This window comes from Hippocampus bargibanti, linkage group LG05 (genome assembly GCF_051943395.1).
Source record: "Hippocampus bargibanti isolate YZ-2025 linkage group LG05, ASM5194339v1, whole genome shotgun sequence".
Lineage (NCBI taxonomy): Eukaryota > Metazoa > Chordata > Actinopteri > Syngnathiformes > Syngnathidae > Hippocampus > Hippocampus bargibanti.
In genome coordinates, this window is record NC_142738.1 from 11243707 (window position 1) to 11261542 (window position 17836).

At 40.7% G+C, this 17836-nt stretch overlaps 2 protein-coding genes across 11 annotated transcripts in view; both read left to right on the forward strand.

Moving 5' to 3' along the window:
* duox (dual oxidase) overlaps positions 1–4713 on the forward strand; it is a 30181-nt gene extending 25468 nt beyond the window's left edge. The window contains exons 27-35 of one of the 3 annotated variants that reach the window (XM_088996462.1): positions 3–102; positions 472–521; positions 618–745; positions 867–1020; positions 1282–1514; positions 2683–2841; positions 3523–3678; positions 3785–3913; positions 3991–4712. In XM_088996462.1, the coding sequence (XP_088852588.1) occupies positions 3–102; positions 472–521; positions 618–745; positions 867–1020; positions 1282–1514; positions 2683–2841; positions 3523–3678; positions 3785–3913; positions 3991–4113 (1232 nt within the window). In that variant the 3' untranslated portion in view covers positions 4114–4712. Of the gene's footprint in view, positions 1–2; positions 103–471; positions 522–617; positions 746–866; positions 1021–1281; positions 1515–2682; positions 2842–3522; positions 3679–3784; positions 3914–3990 lie in introns of those variants that run through there. The other 2 variants (XM_088996463.1, XM_088996464.1) reach the window with 2 other exon arrangements.
* A 2156-nt stretch (positions 4714–6869) lies between these two features.
* tjp1b (tight junction protein 1b) overlaps positions 6870–17836 on the forward strand; it is an 87807-nt gene continuing 76840 nt past the window's right edge. For all 8 annotated transcript variants that reach the window (XM_088996478.1, XM_088996480.1, XM_088996481.1 and 5 more), the window contains exons 1-2: positions 6870–7395; positions 9445–9556. In XM_088996478.1, the coding sequence (XP_088852604.1) occupies positions 6942–7395; positions 9445–9556 (566 nt within the window). In that variant the 5' untranslated portion in view covers positions 6870–6941. The remainder of the gene's footprint in view (positions 7396–9444; positions 9557–17836) is intronic.

Sequence of the window (17836 nt, forward strand, 5' to 3'; positions counted from 1 at the left end):
AGTTGCTCACAGCTTGGGCCACGTGGTCAACATCTACATTTTCTCCATCAGTGATCTCAACATCCTGTCTTGTTTGTTCCCGAAGGTTTTCATCAACAATGGGTAATGTTTTTAACATTTTTTGTCACCCACATGTAGCCATAAGTTGATGGTGTGAATGCTGAGAATCATTCATTTCATTTTATCATTTTGCTCAAGGACAACTTTTGATTTTTAAATATATATGGATGAGGTTGTTCGTTGTTGATGAGCTTCAAAATTTTGAGATGTGTTTCATTCTGACTTTTTTTTTAAATGAACAAAACAATCTCATTGATGTTGCATCTTGTCAGATTGCACAGATGTGCTTTGAGATTCATGTCCGTACATATATCGTGATGTACAGCATATCAAATAAGTACTTTTCCACTTTGGAACCTCAAGCATAATTGAGGAAACTGTTCTTTAATTGAGTGTGTTTTCCCATGATAGGTCAGAACTTCCTCTAAAGTGGTCATGGTGGTTCTTTCAAACTGTTCCAGGTACAATACTATCTTGTGCTCTATTCAGATGTCGTAGAATGTGTGCTTCTTGTGGCATTGTACTGTAACTCCATACTTTGATTGTGTTGTTCTTAGGGCTCACTGGTGTGCTTCTTCTGTTCGTTTTGGCATTTATTTACGTTTTTGCCTCTCGTTATTTCCGCCGCATCAGTTTCCAAAGTTTCTGGATGACTCATAAACTTTATGTTATTGTTTATATTTTGGTAAGCGCTTTTACCTCTCACCTGATAAATACACAACATATCTACTTTGTGAGTTATTTTTAAGAGCTGAATCATATTTCCATGTGTGGTGTTATGATTCTGGCATGTTGACATCCAACAGACAATCATTCATGGGAGTTTTGGCTTGCTTCAAGAGCCACGTTTCTACATCTTCCTCATCCCACCTGCACTCCTCTTCCTGTTAGACAAATTAATCAGTCTGAGCAGGAAGAAGGTGGAGATTTCTGTCATCAGAGCCGAGCTGCTGCCTTCAGGTGCCCTTCAGATTGTCTGTTATGTAAAATTGACTTCCTTGGTAATGCAAGAGTTTGGGACGATTTTCACTTTTCGCATCAATAATTACCCCACCCACTGCTAAGATAAGAACTATTACACTTTGCTCTGTTGACTTTTATTTGCCTCCTTATTGTCACGTGCTCCAAATAGCTGCTTTGTTAACTTATGCCTCTGTGGAGCACAGAGGCATAACCTGCATCAATAATCAATTGTGTCTGAACTAAACTTACCCCACACAGGCGTAACTCATCTGGAGTTCAAGAGACCACAAGGCTTTGTATATCGTTCAGGCCAGTGGGTCCGCATTGCATGTCTGAAGTTGGGCACCGATGAGTATCACCCGTTTACGCTGACCTCAGCCCCTCATGAGGAGACCCTCAGTCTGCACATCAGGGCTGTGGGGCCTTGGACTCATCAGCTCAGGGAGCTCTACAGTGAGGAAAGTCTGATTGAGCTAGGAGCCTATCCAAAGGTAATCAATAAATACGCCTTTCTTATATTTGGAATTTGGTCATCAAAACAATGTCTTTTCTTTTGAAAGTTGTAAAAATCTCAACACTCTGGGAACAAGTACAGTGATACCTTGGCGTACGAACTTTTCGGTTTACGAACGTTACATTTATGAAAATTTTACCATGGCATACGAACTATTTTTCGGGATACACACGGAGCTGCCACAATGAGTGATGTGTCGTTCGTGAACGAGCCCGTTCTCCTAACAAGAAAATGGTGGCTGACTGTTTTGTCCCCTATTCTCTGCCCCCAGTCTTCGGTTAAAGCCACGTGATTGGTCAAGAACGCAGCGGGGGGGGCGGGGGTGTTAAACACAGACAGACGACAGAAAGAGAGTGAGAAAACACACATACACACACATGAAAGGGAGATGACAGAGCTTGAAACAAAAAAAAACTAAAGTGAAAAAAAAGTGAAATGGTGAGAAAATGGATAGAAAACAGTGAAATTTGGACTCATTTCAACATTGATAAAATTATGGCAGAGAAACCACCTCCAAGGGATCATTCCTCAAGATGGTGAAAGAAGAAGCCTTGCATGCTGGGTCCGAGAGGACAGTAATTTCATCTGTGCTGTATGTCATGCATATTAGCATATTTGACAATAAAGCTGTCTTTGACTTTGACTTTGAAGAAGGCTACGTTCCTCAGCAAGTGTTGAATGCTGATGAAACCGGCCACTCAATTCCATCAAGCCATCAACGATCATCACAAAGGTAAATAAAATGAATTTATTATACCTTACAGTTTATTTCTTTAATTATAATACCATATCACATTTATTATACATAAAATAAGGTATATTTTGCATAGTTTTAAGGCTTAGAAAATGATGTTTTATGGGGACCTGGGAACGGATTATTCTCATTTTGATGGTTCCCTATGGGAAATTGATTTTTGGGATACACACTTTTTGCCTTACACTCTGTCTGGGAACCAATTAAGTTCGTAAGCCAAGGTATCACTGTAATGTGAAAAATGTCTTAAGATCAGTAGATTTTTTTGTGCTGGCTTTTCTTTCCATGTGTAGATACAGGTTGGATTTCGTCTTCATAATATGCCTGCTCTATAGAGCACTGACACGTTTGTTTGTATTGTTCTTTGCCTAACATTCATCATTGACTTCAGCTGTATCTGGATGGCCCATTTGGTGAGGGACACCAGGAATGGACTGACTTTGAGGTGTCTGTTTTGGTGGGAGGAGGCATTGGTGTCACGCCATTTGCATCCATCCTCAAGGATCTGGTGTTCAAGTCCTCCTTTAAGTTAAAGGTTCAGTGTCAAAAGGTATGCCTCTCTCTGTTAATATGAATTTATGTTTTGATATGTCATTGTGGACGTGCTTACGAAAGTTGTGGGACTGTCATGCTTTTTGACACGGAGTCATCGATTTTAGGATTCACAGGTACAAACAATCACATTTAAATCAACATCATATTGAAGCTGAATGCAATTTTCAAATAGAACCAGATACACATTTTTAGGGAAAAAAGAGCTTTATTTCAGTTTTGTCAGTGTTTGTCATTTTTATGCAGCACAGAATACTACATTTTATAAACTGTTTTTTTTGTTGTTGTTATTTATTTATTCTTTAAATTTGAGGGTTTGTAACAAAGTCTTGAGGTTAATGACTCACACACATCCTGAGGGGAAAAGCCGAAAGGAAAAGAAGAAGACACATCAGACTCAAAATGACAATCATCGCGTTCGGGTCGGGTTGGGCTTGGGTTGGGCGGGGCTTCTCTCTCGTGGACTTTTTTTAATGTTTATAAAAATGTATAGGTACTGAAACGATGTGTGGGTACTAAACTAAGGAAGACTTGTTATAAAAAGAATGTTATTCTTTGTTTATTTTTCAAATTTATTTATGTAGATTTATTGCATGTCTTTGTTCTTGCCTCCCTTTCTCTCTTAAAGGACAACCGACGTCACTTTTTTCTTCTACTTCCTATGTAACATGTTTTTCAGGTGTATTTCATTTGGGTGACACGGACGCAACGTCAGTTTGAGTGGGTGTCAGACATCATCAGGGAGGTGGAAGAGATGGACTCGCTAGAGCTTGTGTCAGTTCACACTTATATCACGCAGGTGGCTCAGAAGTTTGACCTGCGCACCACCATGCTGGTGAGTCAACATATAATGTTGGCCTTCATGTGTGGCATTTGCAATTTCATTACACATTTGGAGTGGATATTATGATCACTTTTTTATCTTTTAAATGTGTGAGCAGTATGTATGCGAGCGGCACTTCCAGAAAATATGGAGCCGCAGCCTGTTCACCGGCCTGAAGTCTGTAACCCATTTTGGCCGGCCGCCTTTCGTGTCCTTTTTCAGCTCGCTGCAGGAAGTTCATCCCGAGGTGAGGAGCGTAGGAGTTAAGCTATTTCATTGCCGCCATAGAATACTGGATGTGTGAATGTGTGTTATAAACTGTAGGTGTCCAAGATTGGCGTGTTCAGCTGTGGACCACCGGGACTCACCAAAAATGTGGAGAAAGCCTGTCAGCACATGAACAAGAAGGATCAGGCATTGTTCGTGCACCACTTTGAGAATTTTTAAATGAAGACAACCGATTCAGGGTCAGTTAAAAAAGATCTTTTATTGTTAAGTATTTCATTGTAATCTATGTTTTTGATCAACAAGCAGGCTCCCTAATAACATTGGCAGTTGTTTTGTATTGGTCATTTCAGCTGTGTTCTCAGTCTTCAAACTTTAACAAGCAATAAACAACTGCTCAAAAAAATTATAATTTGAATGAATGAAATACTAAAACAAAATGCTTTGTTCCTTACATATGTGAATGTGTTGAAAATAAAACCCACACAAAAACTATCAATGTAATTTGGAGCGACACTCAAAATTATATTTCAAAAAACACATTACAGGCTGATTTAATTGTATTTATTTTTGAAATGTTGACACTGCACAAGAAATGCAATTAAAATCACGACCACTGCTAATTATTGACATATATTTAGTTGCAATGCTTGTAAAAATGAAATAAAATGTTGAATGACGATTTAAGCAAAAACTAATGTCATGTCAGAAGCATTCCCTTTGCAAAACTTTTGCCCTCTAACAAGCGTTTGTAGGGATAAAATTTGGAATTTCGGTGTATGTTTAAGTTTTCATACCCATTACTGATGTAAATTTAAGGAAACAGTGAAACAAAATAAATATTGTTACTTTATTAATTTAGCAGAAAAGTCACTTTACAGTTTTCTCTCACGACCAAAGAGCAAAAACAGACACATAGATAGATAGAGAGAGGGATGGATAGATGGATAGAGAGAGGGATGGATAGATGGATAGATAGATAGATGGATAGATAGAGGGATGGATAGATGGATAGATAGATAGATGGATAGATAGAGGGATGGATAGATAGATAGAGAGATGGATAGATAGATGGATAGAGAGATAGAGAGACGGACAGATGGATAGATAGAGAGAGAGACGGATAGATGGATAGATAGATAGATAGATAGATAGATAGATAGATAGATAGATAGATAGATAGATAGATAGATAGATAGATAGATAGATAGATAGATAGATAGATGGATAGACGGATAGACGGATAGATAGATGGACAGATGGATAGATAGATAGATAGATAGATAGATAGATAGATAGATAGATAGATAGATAGATAGATAGATAGATAGATAGATAGATAGATAGATAGATAGATAGATAGATAGTGTGATATCATGAGAGGCTAGCTCTCAGCGGGACAGGACAAGAAGTGCAATGGACGACAGGTTTGGATAGAAATAAAGTAGATGGACAGACAGAAAGACAGACAGATAGATGGACAGACAGACAGACAGATAGATGGACGGATAGATAGATAGATAGATAGATAGATAGATAGATAGATAGATAGATAGATAGATAGATAGATAGATAGATAGATAGATAGATAGATAGATAGATAGATAGTGTGATATCATGAGAGGCTAGCTCTCAGCGGGACAGGACAAGAAGTGCAATGGACGACAGGTTTGGTTAGAAATAAAGGGTTTAATCAAGGGCTTCAGGGGGAATTCACAAGCAACAAAGGTTTGAATAGTGTCTCTTCCAATACTTAAATCAAACTAAAGTCTCTTCTGAGGTAAAACTGAAGACGGAGTTCTTTTCCAAGAGTCTCTAGGTCTCACCCCTCTTGACGTCCTCCTCATGTAGCCTAGCCACCTTAGCAAGGTTCAAATCCAGTGTCCTGTCGTGTGGTCCCAACTGGCAATGAGTTCCACGCAGCAATCAACTTCTTCACAGAGCATAGCAATCGAGCTTGTCTTCCCCCAAGCTCCACACTCAGAGGCTCTCTGCCTTAAGAGCCTTGCCTGCCAATCCCGCCCTGATCAGCTGCAGGTGTGTGGTTTTAATTGCTGCCTTCCACCAGATGGGGCCAAGACTCTCTCTGGGTGGAGCCATCTTAGGGGGATGTATTTGCCCTCCAGGACACAGCCTCTCGTGACATCACAATAGATAGATAGATAGATAGATAGATAGATAGATAGATAGATAGATAGATAGATAGATAGATAGATAGATAGATAGATAGATAGATAGATAGATAGATAGATAGATAGATAGATAGATAGATAGATAGATAGATAGATAGATAGATAGATAGATAGATTGAGAGAGGGATGATAGATGGATGAATTGAGAGAGGGATGATTGATAGATAGACAGATAGATAGATAGATAGATAGATAGATAGATAGATAGATAGATAGATAGATAGATAGATAGATAGATAGATAGATAGATTGAGAGAGGGATGATAGATGGATGAATTGAGGGAGGGATAGATAGATGGATGGATTTAGAGAGGGATAGATAGATTGAGAGAGGGATAGATAGATGGATGGATTTAGAGAGGGATAGATAGATTGAGAGAGGGATAGATAGATGGATGGATTTAGAGAGGGATAGATAGATGGATGGATTGAGAGGGATAGATAGATAGATAGATAGATAGATAGATAGATAGATAGATAGATAGATAGATAGATAGATAGATAGATAGATAGATAGATAGATAGATAGATAGATTGATAACATTTGTGTAATAAAATTGGACTCTTGTCAGTTTAGATGTAGTACATCTCTTGAGGTCCATTCTCAACAATAACAAAGACAGGTGTGAGGATTGTGAATTACGTTGTGTATGTCTGCTCAGTCTGTGAGCCATTTCCATCGGTGTATTTAAGAGTCTGATAATCTTCTTAGTATTGGTAAGTACCCAACGAGAAGTCAGCTACTGTCCAGATTGTCTCATCCTCACTCGGACAACAACAACAACAACAACAACAACAACAACAACACAGTGTGCTTCTGTGAAACGAGGTGGCATGGTAGCTTCTCTGGCATGAAATATGCACCTCCCTTCCTTTGGGAAGTGTGCTGATAAGGCTGTTGAAGAGATACTGGAGGGCCTGCTCAACTTGAGGATGTTTGGCAGCGGGAAGAAGAAGTGGTTTATGAGGAAGCGCAACACGCAGTATCATCATCATCATCAGCAGCAGAAGTCCGTCAGGAGGCCCTGCACCAAGCAGAAGAAATGGTGGGCCGCTAAGATCCTCAAGCAGCACAGGCAGAAACTTCTGAGCGAGCTGGACGTCAACGCCGTGCTTCCTTACTTGGTCTACGATAAGGTGTTCTCACTCGGGGAGTACAAGGAAATCCTGGGTCAAGAGTCCAATAAGAGGCGCACTGAGGTATTCCTGGAGCGTCTATCTTCCAAAGGACCGGCTGCATTCTGCTCTTTCTGCTCCGTTCTGGAGGAAACGTGTCCTCACCTGCTCACTTGCTTCCTCCTGGATGGTGAAGGTATGGTCATCACATCACACGTGCAAAGAATCAATTCTAAGTCGTTGTTGTTTCGACATCACAGGTGCTTTTCTTTCTCTATCATTTATACAGCGCAGAAACCAAAATCATATCAATAAAATTGACATATCTTGAGCAACAAATGACATTGTATTAAGCAGCACAGCAGACTAAGAGCCGGTAAAAAATAGCCTCTTAAACCGGGGATGGCTGAGGGGATTACTGAGTCGACAGCCTTTGTCACAAGCCCATGACGGCATATGGCTGACATGTCTGAAGTCTGCAGCATTTAATCTGACTGTGGCATACAGACGTCCTCATCAATATGATACTCCTGAGCGCCCTTAATTAGAATTTCACCTGTACCGTGTACTGCAAAAGTGCTTACCATTGAAAGCTCGCTCTTACGTCTAGGAGTGAAATACGCCACTGCGAAAAGGGTGACATTATCATTACAATTCATATTGATGTTTCAAGCGCTTTAAGCTGTAACATGGCCAACTATCATATAAAGGAAATAAAGCAGTCACAAAAATAGTAGAAAGCACCAGCGAGTGAACTTAAATAAATATATAAATATCAATATTACAGTATCACCGTAGGTATCAGGTGTGACTGTAAAACTCAAAGAAACTCTTATCTGTGGGCCAACTTAATATTCCAATGCACTTCAAACCTGACAATGTAGGCTTTACGTTTAGGGTGAGGTTCACAATATACAGTAGAGCAAGAGTGTCCAAATATTTTACATAGGGGCCAGATTTGGTGTGTAGTGGGGCCAACCTTGACGGACGTTGTTTACATACATAACATCAATTAATTTCAATACATTTCATCGAGCCATTTTGTCTTTCACATTTGCTTTTCTTATTTTAATTTTCACTGTGTTTTGGTTCATTTGAAAATGGCATATAAAAATTTAATTGTATTGAAAATTGAAATTGAATATTGCTGTGTTTTTTAAGGTGAACAGAAGTAATTGTTTTTTTGTTGATTGTCGCCATTTTAGAAAAAAAAAAGAAAATTGCCAGTTTAGAAAAAAGGATGGCTCATTCAGTCAATTACTCATATACTAAATTGTTGTTCCTAATTGAGCCTCTAGATGGCAGCACTAGCAGGTAACAGAGCTATTGCCCAATGTATTAATTCGGGCCAGATGTTATTGATTTTATGACAGAGGCCCCGGGCCGATGAAAATTGACCAAGGGCCGCATTTGGCTGAAGCCATTGTTTTGATTCTCGAGCAGGGCAGTTTGTGACGGTGTATCCTGGCGTGACGCCATGAACAAGGGTGTGGGACTTTCTGAATCTCTCCATTTCTGAGCTCATTTTGTGGTAGTTTTGGGACACTTTAAGTCATTTTTATTGGTGTTTTGCATTTGACTGAAAATATCAGCCTGCGTGTTTTGGGTATTTTAGATGCTATAAAACATTTTTCTGTTGTCAGTTAGGAAAAAATGTTGTCAGTTGTCCTGTAGTACAATTTGTGAAATACACCCTGCCCCTCCCTCCTGCCTGCATTTTGGGGTTCAGCACCTTCACTAACTTACAAATTGTGACACATTTGGTTTGGTAGCATGACAATGCTTCTGATAACTAGCGCTAATTTATTACAGCAGAAAATGTACATATTATATTTTTTGGGGTTTAGAGTTCAGCAAGCATCAGGGAAGATGATGTGTTTGATTTGCTTTTGCGGACCCCATAAAATGATGTGGCGCGCCAGTAGGAGTTTGACACCAGTAATGTTGAGGGGCCGGGAGTGGTACAAGGAGAGCTACACACAAGAAGAGGGAAGCCCGGATTCAAACCTGGGACCTCTGTACTGCGAGGCAGACGTGCTACACGTCTAAAGGCAGATCAAGGCAGACACCGTTGACCTCAGACCGAGTCGTACTTGGACAAAAATTAAAGAGATCAGTAGTACTAATTAAGAGGTGCTATGTTGAATGTTGTGTCCTGACTTTTTTTGCGCTTAACTAAAATGAGTGCATTGAAGCATGTACTAAATTCAGACAACTTGGCCGATGGATCAATCTGCTCTCACAGATGGCACTCCGAGAGGAGGAAAGAAAGGGGGGCTCCCCGTGCTCCCAAACAGTTCTGGAGCTGAACATCTGTGCTCACCTCCCGTGTACACTGACCCTGTGTTTGACTCGAGGTAAGATTGTGCATACCTTTCATTCTCTCCGTTCCGCATTCCCCTTTTGCCATCATTTTGTTGCGTGCAAGATGCATTCAAAATTAAAATAACTCGTAGTTAGCACACATGTATGTCTCATCCTATTTTTTTAATGAATATGAGTACAAAATTTATTATACAAAAGGCAGTGGTGGACCGTCAGGGCTTGCAAGGCCTTCTCTGCTCTGTCTAAAAATATCTGTGTCCAGTGCCAGGGTTTTTGTCATTGTCACTTGAATTCCAGGACCCACAGAATATTGAGTTTTAGGACTACATGAACATTCAGTACAGCGTTAGAAACCATAGACTGTCTTCTTTCATCAGAAAAAAAGAGTTAATTCTTAAATTATATGGGTCTGGAGTTATATGAGCTCGAAATGATGGTGGCTGTCCAAAATACAATGCAATGCATACATATTGGTTTATATAGCGCTTTAACAACAGCTGAAGCTGGAACAAAGCACTAACATGGAAAGAATAGAAATGCTGCCCCTTGTGGAAAAGAAAAAAAAAGATTTCCAGAGGCCATGGCCAGTGCTTTATTGGCTCCCACGCATGAAAAAAAACCAAAACCCTAACAAATTCGGGAATGGCGGCGTACGTCATATTTTCAATTCCCGAATAAATTCGTAAATGGCAGTGAATGAGTTAATTGTATTTTGTCCATGAATTCTTGTTAAATAATTCCAAATTGTCTTTCAGCTTCCTTTCATTGCTTTTCCCCTGTTGTGCTGCTTCCATATGTGTGTTTTTGTATTCAACCAATCACATTTTAGCCATCTGGCACATGTGGCTGCCGCTGCTCACTCGCAGGAAAAATATCATGTGACTGTAAAGTGTTCTTGAGAGTTTTGAAAGGTGCTTATAAATGAAATGTATTATGATGATTATTATTATTATCATTTGTTACCAGGGTCAAAAATCTACCTGAACACCTTCACAATCAGTTTTGCGGGCCCTGTAGCATAAAATAGGTGTTGATAAAACTGTTGCTTTATTTCGAGTTGCCGTGTTTGTTTGTCAAAGTCATTATAAGTGCATTGCACGCTGGGTCCGAGAGGACAGTAATTTCATATGTGCTGTGTGTCATGCATATTAGCATTTGACAGTGTCATGATCTGGTTGGTGACCAACGGGGGGCGCTGTCGGCCCTGCCTACAGCCTCGCAGGTGCTGGTCGTTTAATCATTGACACTTAAAAGGACACCCGGCACGACCATCCGGTGTCGGTTCATTGTTTGCTGCTTGTTTGCTGCATGCATTGTGTATGTGTTTGTTTAACTTTGGCGGACTTTTACTTTTGGTCTTCTTTTGCTACTTTGTATTTTTTCCATTCAGATGATTTTGATGTTTTACATTTTGTTCCTGCTGACTTTATTTTAATACAATTTGTCAAACAACCTCCTGCTCCCTACTACCTGCTTTTTGGGATCCGCACCCGCCATCACCACCTCGCAAACCGTGACAGACAGTAAAGCTGACTTTGACTTTGACACCAAGCCCTTCACTCAGGCCTTATTTCCTGGCTAACGGGACCCTCTAGTGGACTTGTAGTAAATCACACCACACTTTTTATATGAGTCACAGACGTATCACTACTGAAGGCCCAAGTGTGAAATGCACGGCTCGCCATTGACAAAAGGAAAGTCATAGCATCCACGTTCAACCCTTGCAAGTGTGTTAGAGTTGAGTAATATTGTAGTTCTGCGTGAGTGTGAACCCCGCAGAGTACCAATGTCTCCGTTGCAATAGAAGGAAGAGAGGTGAGGCCGTGTGCGTGCGTGTACATGTGCGTGAAGTGGGGCAAGCGGGTGGCGATGAAGTTAAAGTGACGGGACAGATGACCTGATATGCTCTCCAAACCGTTATAGGAGGCTTCTTTAATGTGTGACAGCTCAGTCAGCATTGAGACTGCAAGCCCAGCGGTGTGGCCCTTGGTGCACACACACAAACACACATGCAGACTCACACACACACACACACACACACACACACACACACACACACACTCACACATGACAAAATGACAACGACGTGCAACATTGCAGCTCACAGAGCACAGAATGGTCACAGAGCCACCTAAGAACACGCAGACCACTTGCAATGTAAGTCCTCTTGAATTTTTTTACAAGCGTTCACTATATGTTGATTTTCGTTAGAAGATGGCACCTCAAATGGTTGCACTTGATTTTTATTTATTTATTTATTTATTTATAGTTGATGAGGGACCAGACTATTTGATGTACATTCGACAATGTACATAAGAGCATCAGCAGTCAGTCAGGGTCAAGTAATCGTATATTGAGGCTGAAAATGGTATAATCGTTTGTTTATTCAATCTGAGAGGAAGTAGGACACAAAGAGCCTCAAGGCTTAGTGGTTTGGTGCCAGCATATCTCTCTGTGGCAGAGTCAGGCTCGTCGGCGGCCATGCTTGTTAAGAAACAATGTCATCCTTGCGGTATGGTGCACCTTTGCACAAAGTCGATGACCTCCATATCGCAAGCCAAGGAGAAAACTGTTAGATGGGTCATTTGAGGGTACTCGAGCTGGTTTTGTTTCTTTTGAAAGGGGTCCTGAATCAGTGAGCATGCGAGCAGCAGATCACATGTCTAGGCTGAAAGTGCGTTCCTGGGTTGTAGCTATATTCCCATGCAAAGAGCACAGCGGGAACAGATGTGAAATTCACCGAATGCGTTTAAGTGCCGTCAGCTGAAATATTGCTTTCGTCAACTTATTTTTTTTTAACTCGCTCGCTGAGGTGCAGAGAACAGTCATCTCATCTCCACAGAAATGAATCTGCTGATTTAAGTGCACTTCAAATGAATGATTCAACACAATTTGAATAGATGTGTGGGAAGGCTTTTCTAATACCGCAGGCAGATTTTGTATTAAAAAAATGTAGAGTGCATAGATGTTTTTAATAATAAACTTTATTATCCAAGTTTCAACAAATATTTTCCATCTATTTCTCATCTTATATATATATATATAAATCAATAGAATTACTTGAATTGATTTTCAGAGTCCTAATCAAATTAGCTTATTCGTGTATCTAAATTACTGTACACCATTTCTCTGGTGTAAAGGGATCACTTTTATTCTTTAATTTTGTTAATGTAGACATATTCAACCATTTTCTAAATGTTAGCGGTAGGGATGCCCCAGATGCATCTCGAAAAGCAAGAATTCACATTCACATTTACACTTATGGACAATTTAAAGCTTTCACTGAAACTAATATGCACGTTTTTAAATTGTAGGAGGACGCTAATGCAATTAAACAAAACATGCGATTCATAAGGGGAGCCAGACAAAAGATTGGAATCCGAAACATGTTGCCGTCATGCTGCATATTTAGAATAGATGAAATATAATATGGATTTGGTTTATTAACGTGCCTATGCTGACATCATCTCATAATACACATGAAGAATTATGCTCTATTTTAAATTTATAGCTACAGTTTTCAGTCATTTTCAACAATAACCATTCTCCCTCTATCGAATTTACACCGTATCAATCTAGATAAGTGTTCCCCCATCTAGAGTTCAACAATGGAATTACATGCAATAAAAATAAGACTAGCTCAGACATGGGCAAACTACGGCCCGCGGGCCACATACGGCCCGTTAGGCTTTTCAATCCGGCCCGCCGAATTTGCCCAAATTATAGTACAAACAGTGTCTAAAACTCATGACAAAAAGCTAGCGAACAACAGGGCAGATAACTGAAAAGTTGCCTGCCCCATTTTTCCCAACTTGAAGCAAAATGAGACCAATCCCATTAAGAAACATTGTCACAAAGTATAAAGTTTTTTTTTTTTAAATCAAGAATGCACCAACTACAAATGCTACCTTGCTTAATTTACGGCAAATGCGCATGGCTGTAAATGTTGCTACAGTAGTCGATTGTCACGGTGGTGCACAATGCAACGTTTGCATTGATTCCTATGAGCCACTAAGCCCCTTTCATAAGTCTCACGTACACTTTACAGTCACGGTTTAATGTAAATTTACGTTTTGTAGCGTCACATATGTTGTTAGCTTCTTTTGAATCTTTCTTCTAGTTTGAGGTTCTGTGCATCTATTTTGGAAAATGACATGCAATTGCACGACTTTGTAACGCTTGCGAAAGTCCGGAAGAAAGAAGCAGGCTTCTGATTGGCTGCCGAGCCGAGTATGCAAATTTCAACTGCAGGTAGTCTATGTTTGTGTGCTCGGCGACGGTACACGTGTATTGTTAGCGCGTGAAGGCTAGAGCGTCAGTGAGGAGTTTGTTGAGCGCGCGGTCAGGACAAACCATCTATGATTTGGCGGAATTTAACACAAGTAGGTATTATTGAGCTTGAATATTTCGTTGTGTAATAATATGTTTTGAATGTTGAAAGTGATTCCATTTTTCAATAAATGTTGATTTCTTTAACTTTGCCCCTTCGATGGAAACTTAAAAACAGACGCAATCTTGATAAATCACAGTGCATATGTTATTTTAATCTATTTCCATTTCCTCCTCCAAGTATCTGCGAAATAGTCTGTAAATGCCATATCTTGCATATTCCTTGAGGCAAATTTATTAACTGATCAGGGATATTTTTCACATTTGAAAGACAGTTAATAAATTGGGTTGTAGTGTTCTTACTGTGCTATGAGGTTTGTACATACTACATTTAAAGGACAACCGGCACCATTTTTTGTTTTTGTTTCCCTACTGACATCAGAAAAACGTTTTATAGCATCTAAAATACCCAAATCAGGCAGGCTGATATTTTTAGTTAAATGAAAAACACCAATAAAAATGACTTCAAAATGAATCCGGAAATGGTCAGTTTCAGAAGGTCCCACCCCTCTGTTCGTGACGTCACGCCAAGACGTCTTGCCTTGCTCGAGAATCAAAACAATGGCTTCAGATTCGGAGAAGATGTTTTCTTGTTCTTGTTCTTCTGAAGAGGAAAGCATAAATGTTTGCAATTGATTCTAGGAGTCCTCCCATATCAATTCGAGCCGTCAATGACAGCAATGTAGCACCCAGAAAAAGCAGAAGATGGCGCCCAAGCGCCGTTGGAAATGGGCTGATTTGTCAGCTGGGAATTTGTGTCAGCGAATATCAAATAGTTGTCTTGGTGCAACACACAACGATTCACCATGGCGTTATTTATGTGTTTTCCTTCTAATTTCGCCATCAACACGGATCAACACGGATTAACACGAAGTTTTCAGACCAAACAAAGTACCCAAAATGCATTGTATGTCGCTTTCTCGGTCAGGGGCGGTCCAAACGTGACGTCACATGGGGATCGTCATCAACTCGAAAACAAGACTTCATATATTCAGCGCAAGTCTTAAAACGTAAACTATAGCTATATGCTGTGGAATCTTTGTAAAATACGCTCAGTCGAAGTCATTTGAAGTGATTTTATAAATTATGGACATAACTTGTTCGGAGTATTTCCGGCCCAAACACTCCCTCCAAATGCTCCTGGCCCGGCCCCTCTGTCAAATTTTAGAACCCAATGCGGCCCGCGAGTCAAAAAGTTTGCCCACCCCTGGACTAGCTGCAAAGACAGTAAATAATGTATACAAAATCAGTGTATGAAACTCATGACAACAAGTTAGCGGACTGAAAATTTGCCTGCCCGGCCATAAAGTTGCCTGCCCCATTTTTCACAACTTGAAACACAATAAGATGACTAATCGAAAAAAAAAAATAATAATAATAATAACATTTTTGCGAAGTATAGAGGATGTTTTTTTTAATTAAGGAAGTACCTACCCTTGCTTAATTTATGGTAAATATCCCTTGCTCCAGTTGTCGTTTGTGGTCATGGTGCACAATGCAATGTTTGTGTTGCGTTGTCTGCTAAAAGCCACGTGGCTCCTCTTTCTAAGCGCCTTTCAAAACTTTCAAGGTCACTTTCAAAATCACTATACCGTGACTGTGAAGGGTACTTGAGAGTTTTGAAAGGCGCTTAGAAACAGGAGTCCACGTGGTTTATAGCAATTTGCTTGCAGCTTTTACTTTATTGAATAAAACAAACGTTTGATATGGAAAAATCTTTTTCTTTTTTTTTCCACCCGGGCCGAGACGTTTTGAAAGTTGTACGCCCTGGGGCTCCGGGCAGACATTATTTCAAACACTGATAAAATCCTTCAAAGAAACCTCAAATAAAAACCTTCAAATTTGCACAGATGACGGCTGAAGAAACCTTCTCATCGACTGATAAAATTAGCAAACCTGGAACTTGCAATAGAAGGGGGAATTCCTGGACATTTTACTTTACGAAAGAAAAACTGCGCCTTCTGGTGGATGAATGTCCTTTCGTAAATCAGTTTTTTTTCTAGAACGGTATTTATAAGTCCTTTGCTGATGTGTGTGTGTGTGTGTGTGTGTGTGTGTGTGTGTGTGTGTGTGTGTGTGTGTGTGTGTGTGTGTGTGTGTGTGTGTGTGTGTGTGTGTGTGAGAGAGAGAGAGAGAGCGAGAGATAGAGAAGGGAGGGGGACAGACAGAGAGAGGAAAGAGAGAAAAGGAGAGAGAGAGAGAGAGAGAGAGAGAGAGAGAGAGAGAGAGAAAGAGAGAGAGAGGAAGAGACAGAGAAATAGAAATAGAGAGAGAGAAACAGAGAGGGGCAGACAAAGAGAAAGACAGAAGAGGGAGAGAGAGAAATAGAGAGAGAAAGTGAGAGAGTGAAAGAGATTCACACAGGGGGAGAGAGAGAGAGAGAGAAAGAGAAAGAGAGAGAGAGGAAGAGACAGAGAGATAGAAATAGAGAGAGAGAAACAGAGAGGGGGAGACAAAGAGAAAGGCAGAAGAGGGAGAGAGAGAAATAGAGAGAGAAAGTGAGAGAGTGAAAGAGATTCACACAGGGGGAGAGAGAGAGAGAGAGAGAGAGAGAGAGAGAGAGAGAGAGAGAGAGAGAGAGAGAGAGAGAGAGAGAGAGAGAGAGAGAGAGAGAGAGTGACAGACGGAGAGCGGGGGTAGAGAGAGAGAGAGAGAGAGAGAGAGAGAGAGAGAGAGAGAGAGAGAGAGAGAGAGAGAGAGAGAGAGAGAGAGAGAGAGAGAGAGAGAGTGAGAGAAAGTGAGAGAGTGAAAGAGAGTGACAGAAAGAGACAGTGAGTGTGAGAGAGAGAGAGAGACAGAGAGGGGGGTAGGGAGAGAAATAGAGAGAGAGAGCAAGAGACAGAGCGAGAGAGAGATTTCCCTGATTCTTCACTTATTGATCAGACCCAGGACTTCTGTATATGTGAAGTGACGGTGATGATGTCACTCGCTCATCCGACAGTGTCCAAAATGAACCTCTGGCAGTTTAGGGAAGCAGAGCCCGGGAGAGATGAAGTGAAGCTGTGAGCTTGACGATGATTCACCTCGCAGCACATACACAGAGAAAAGAGAAAGCACTGCGACAGCACTGAGGTGTGACTGCACGCGATTGTATATTTCATCCCGCTCGCTTGCCATCCACTTGGTGCAGTGCTTTTAATGTGAAGTGGACTTTGTCTATCAACCTCCTCTTTTGTTTGTTGGAAAACTAATAAATCACAGGCGTACAGCAGCCGAGGCTCTCAAGGCCCCGGGCCAGGTTTTCCTCCTGTGGGAGTGCCACAAAGCAACGTTAGATGTTGCTGCATGCAATAAAGTGAATGAGGCAGTGGAAGGACATGAGAAAGAAGGGCAGCCCCGGATGGCCTATTTCATGGCTGAGAGGCGGGAAAAAAAAAGCAATTTAATGTGTTGTGCAATTTAAGACATCAGCAGTGGTTGAGGAAAGTAATGATTAGCCAGGCTGTGTCATTACTGTATATGAATGAAGAATGAGGGAGATGCCAGTGTGAAATTTGCTTCTGCAGTGGTATGCGGTGGGTTTCAAATCGCAGTACGGTGATACCTCGGTTTACGAAGCCCTTGGCTTATGAACTTTTCGGTTTACGAACGTTAGATTTATGAAAATGTTACCTTACGGAGCTGCCACAATGAGTGATGTGTCGTTCGCGAACGAGCCCGTTCTCCTAACAAGAAAATGGTGGCCAACTGTTTTGTCCTCTATTCCCCGCCCCCAGTTTTCGGTTAAAGCCACGTGATTGGTCAAGAACAAGAACGTGATTGGTTAAACATTAAACAGACAGGCAGACGACAGAGAGGAAGAGTGAGAAAACACACACACGAAAGGGAGACGACAGAGCTTGAAACAAAAAAACAAAAGTGAAATGGTGAGAAAATGGATAGAACACAGTGAAATCTGGACTCATTTCAACTTTGATAAGCAG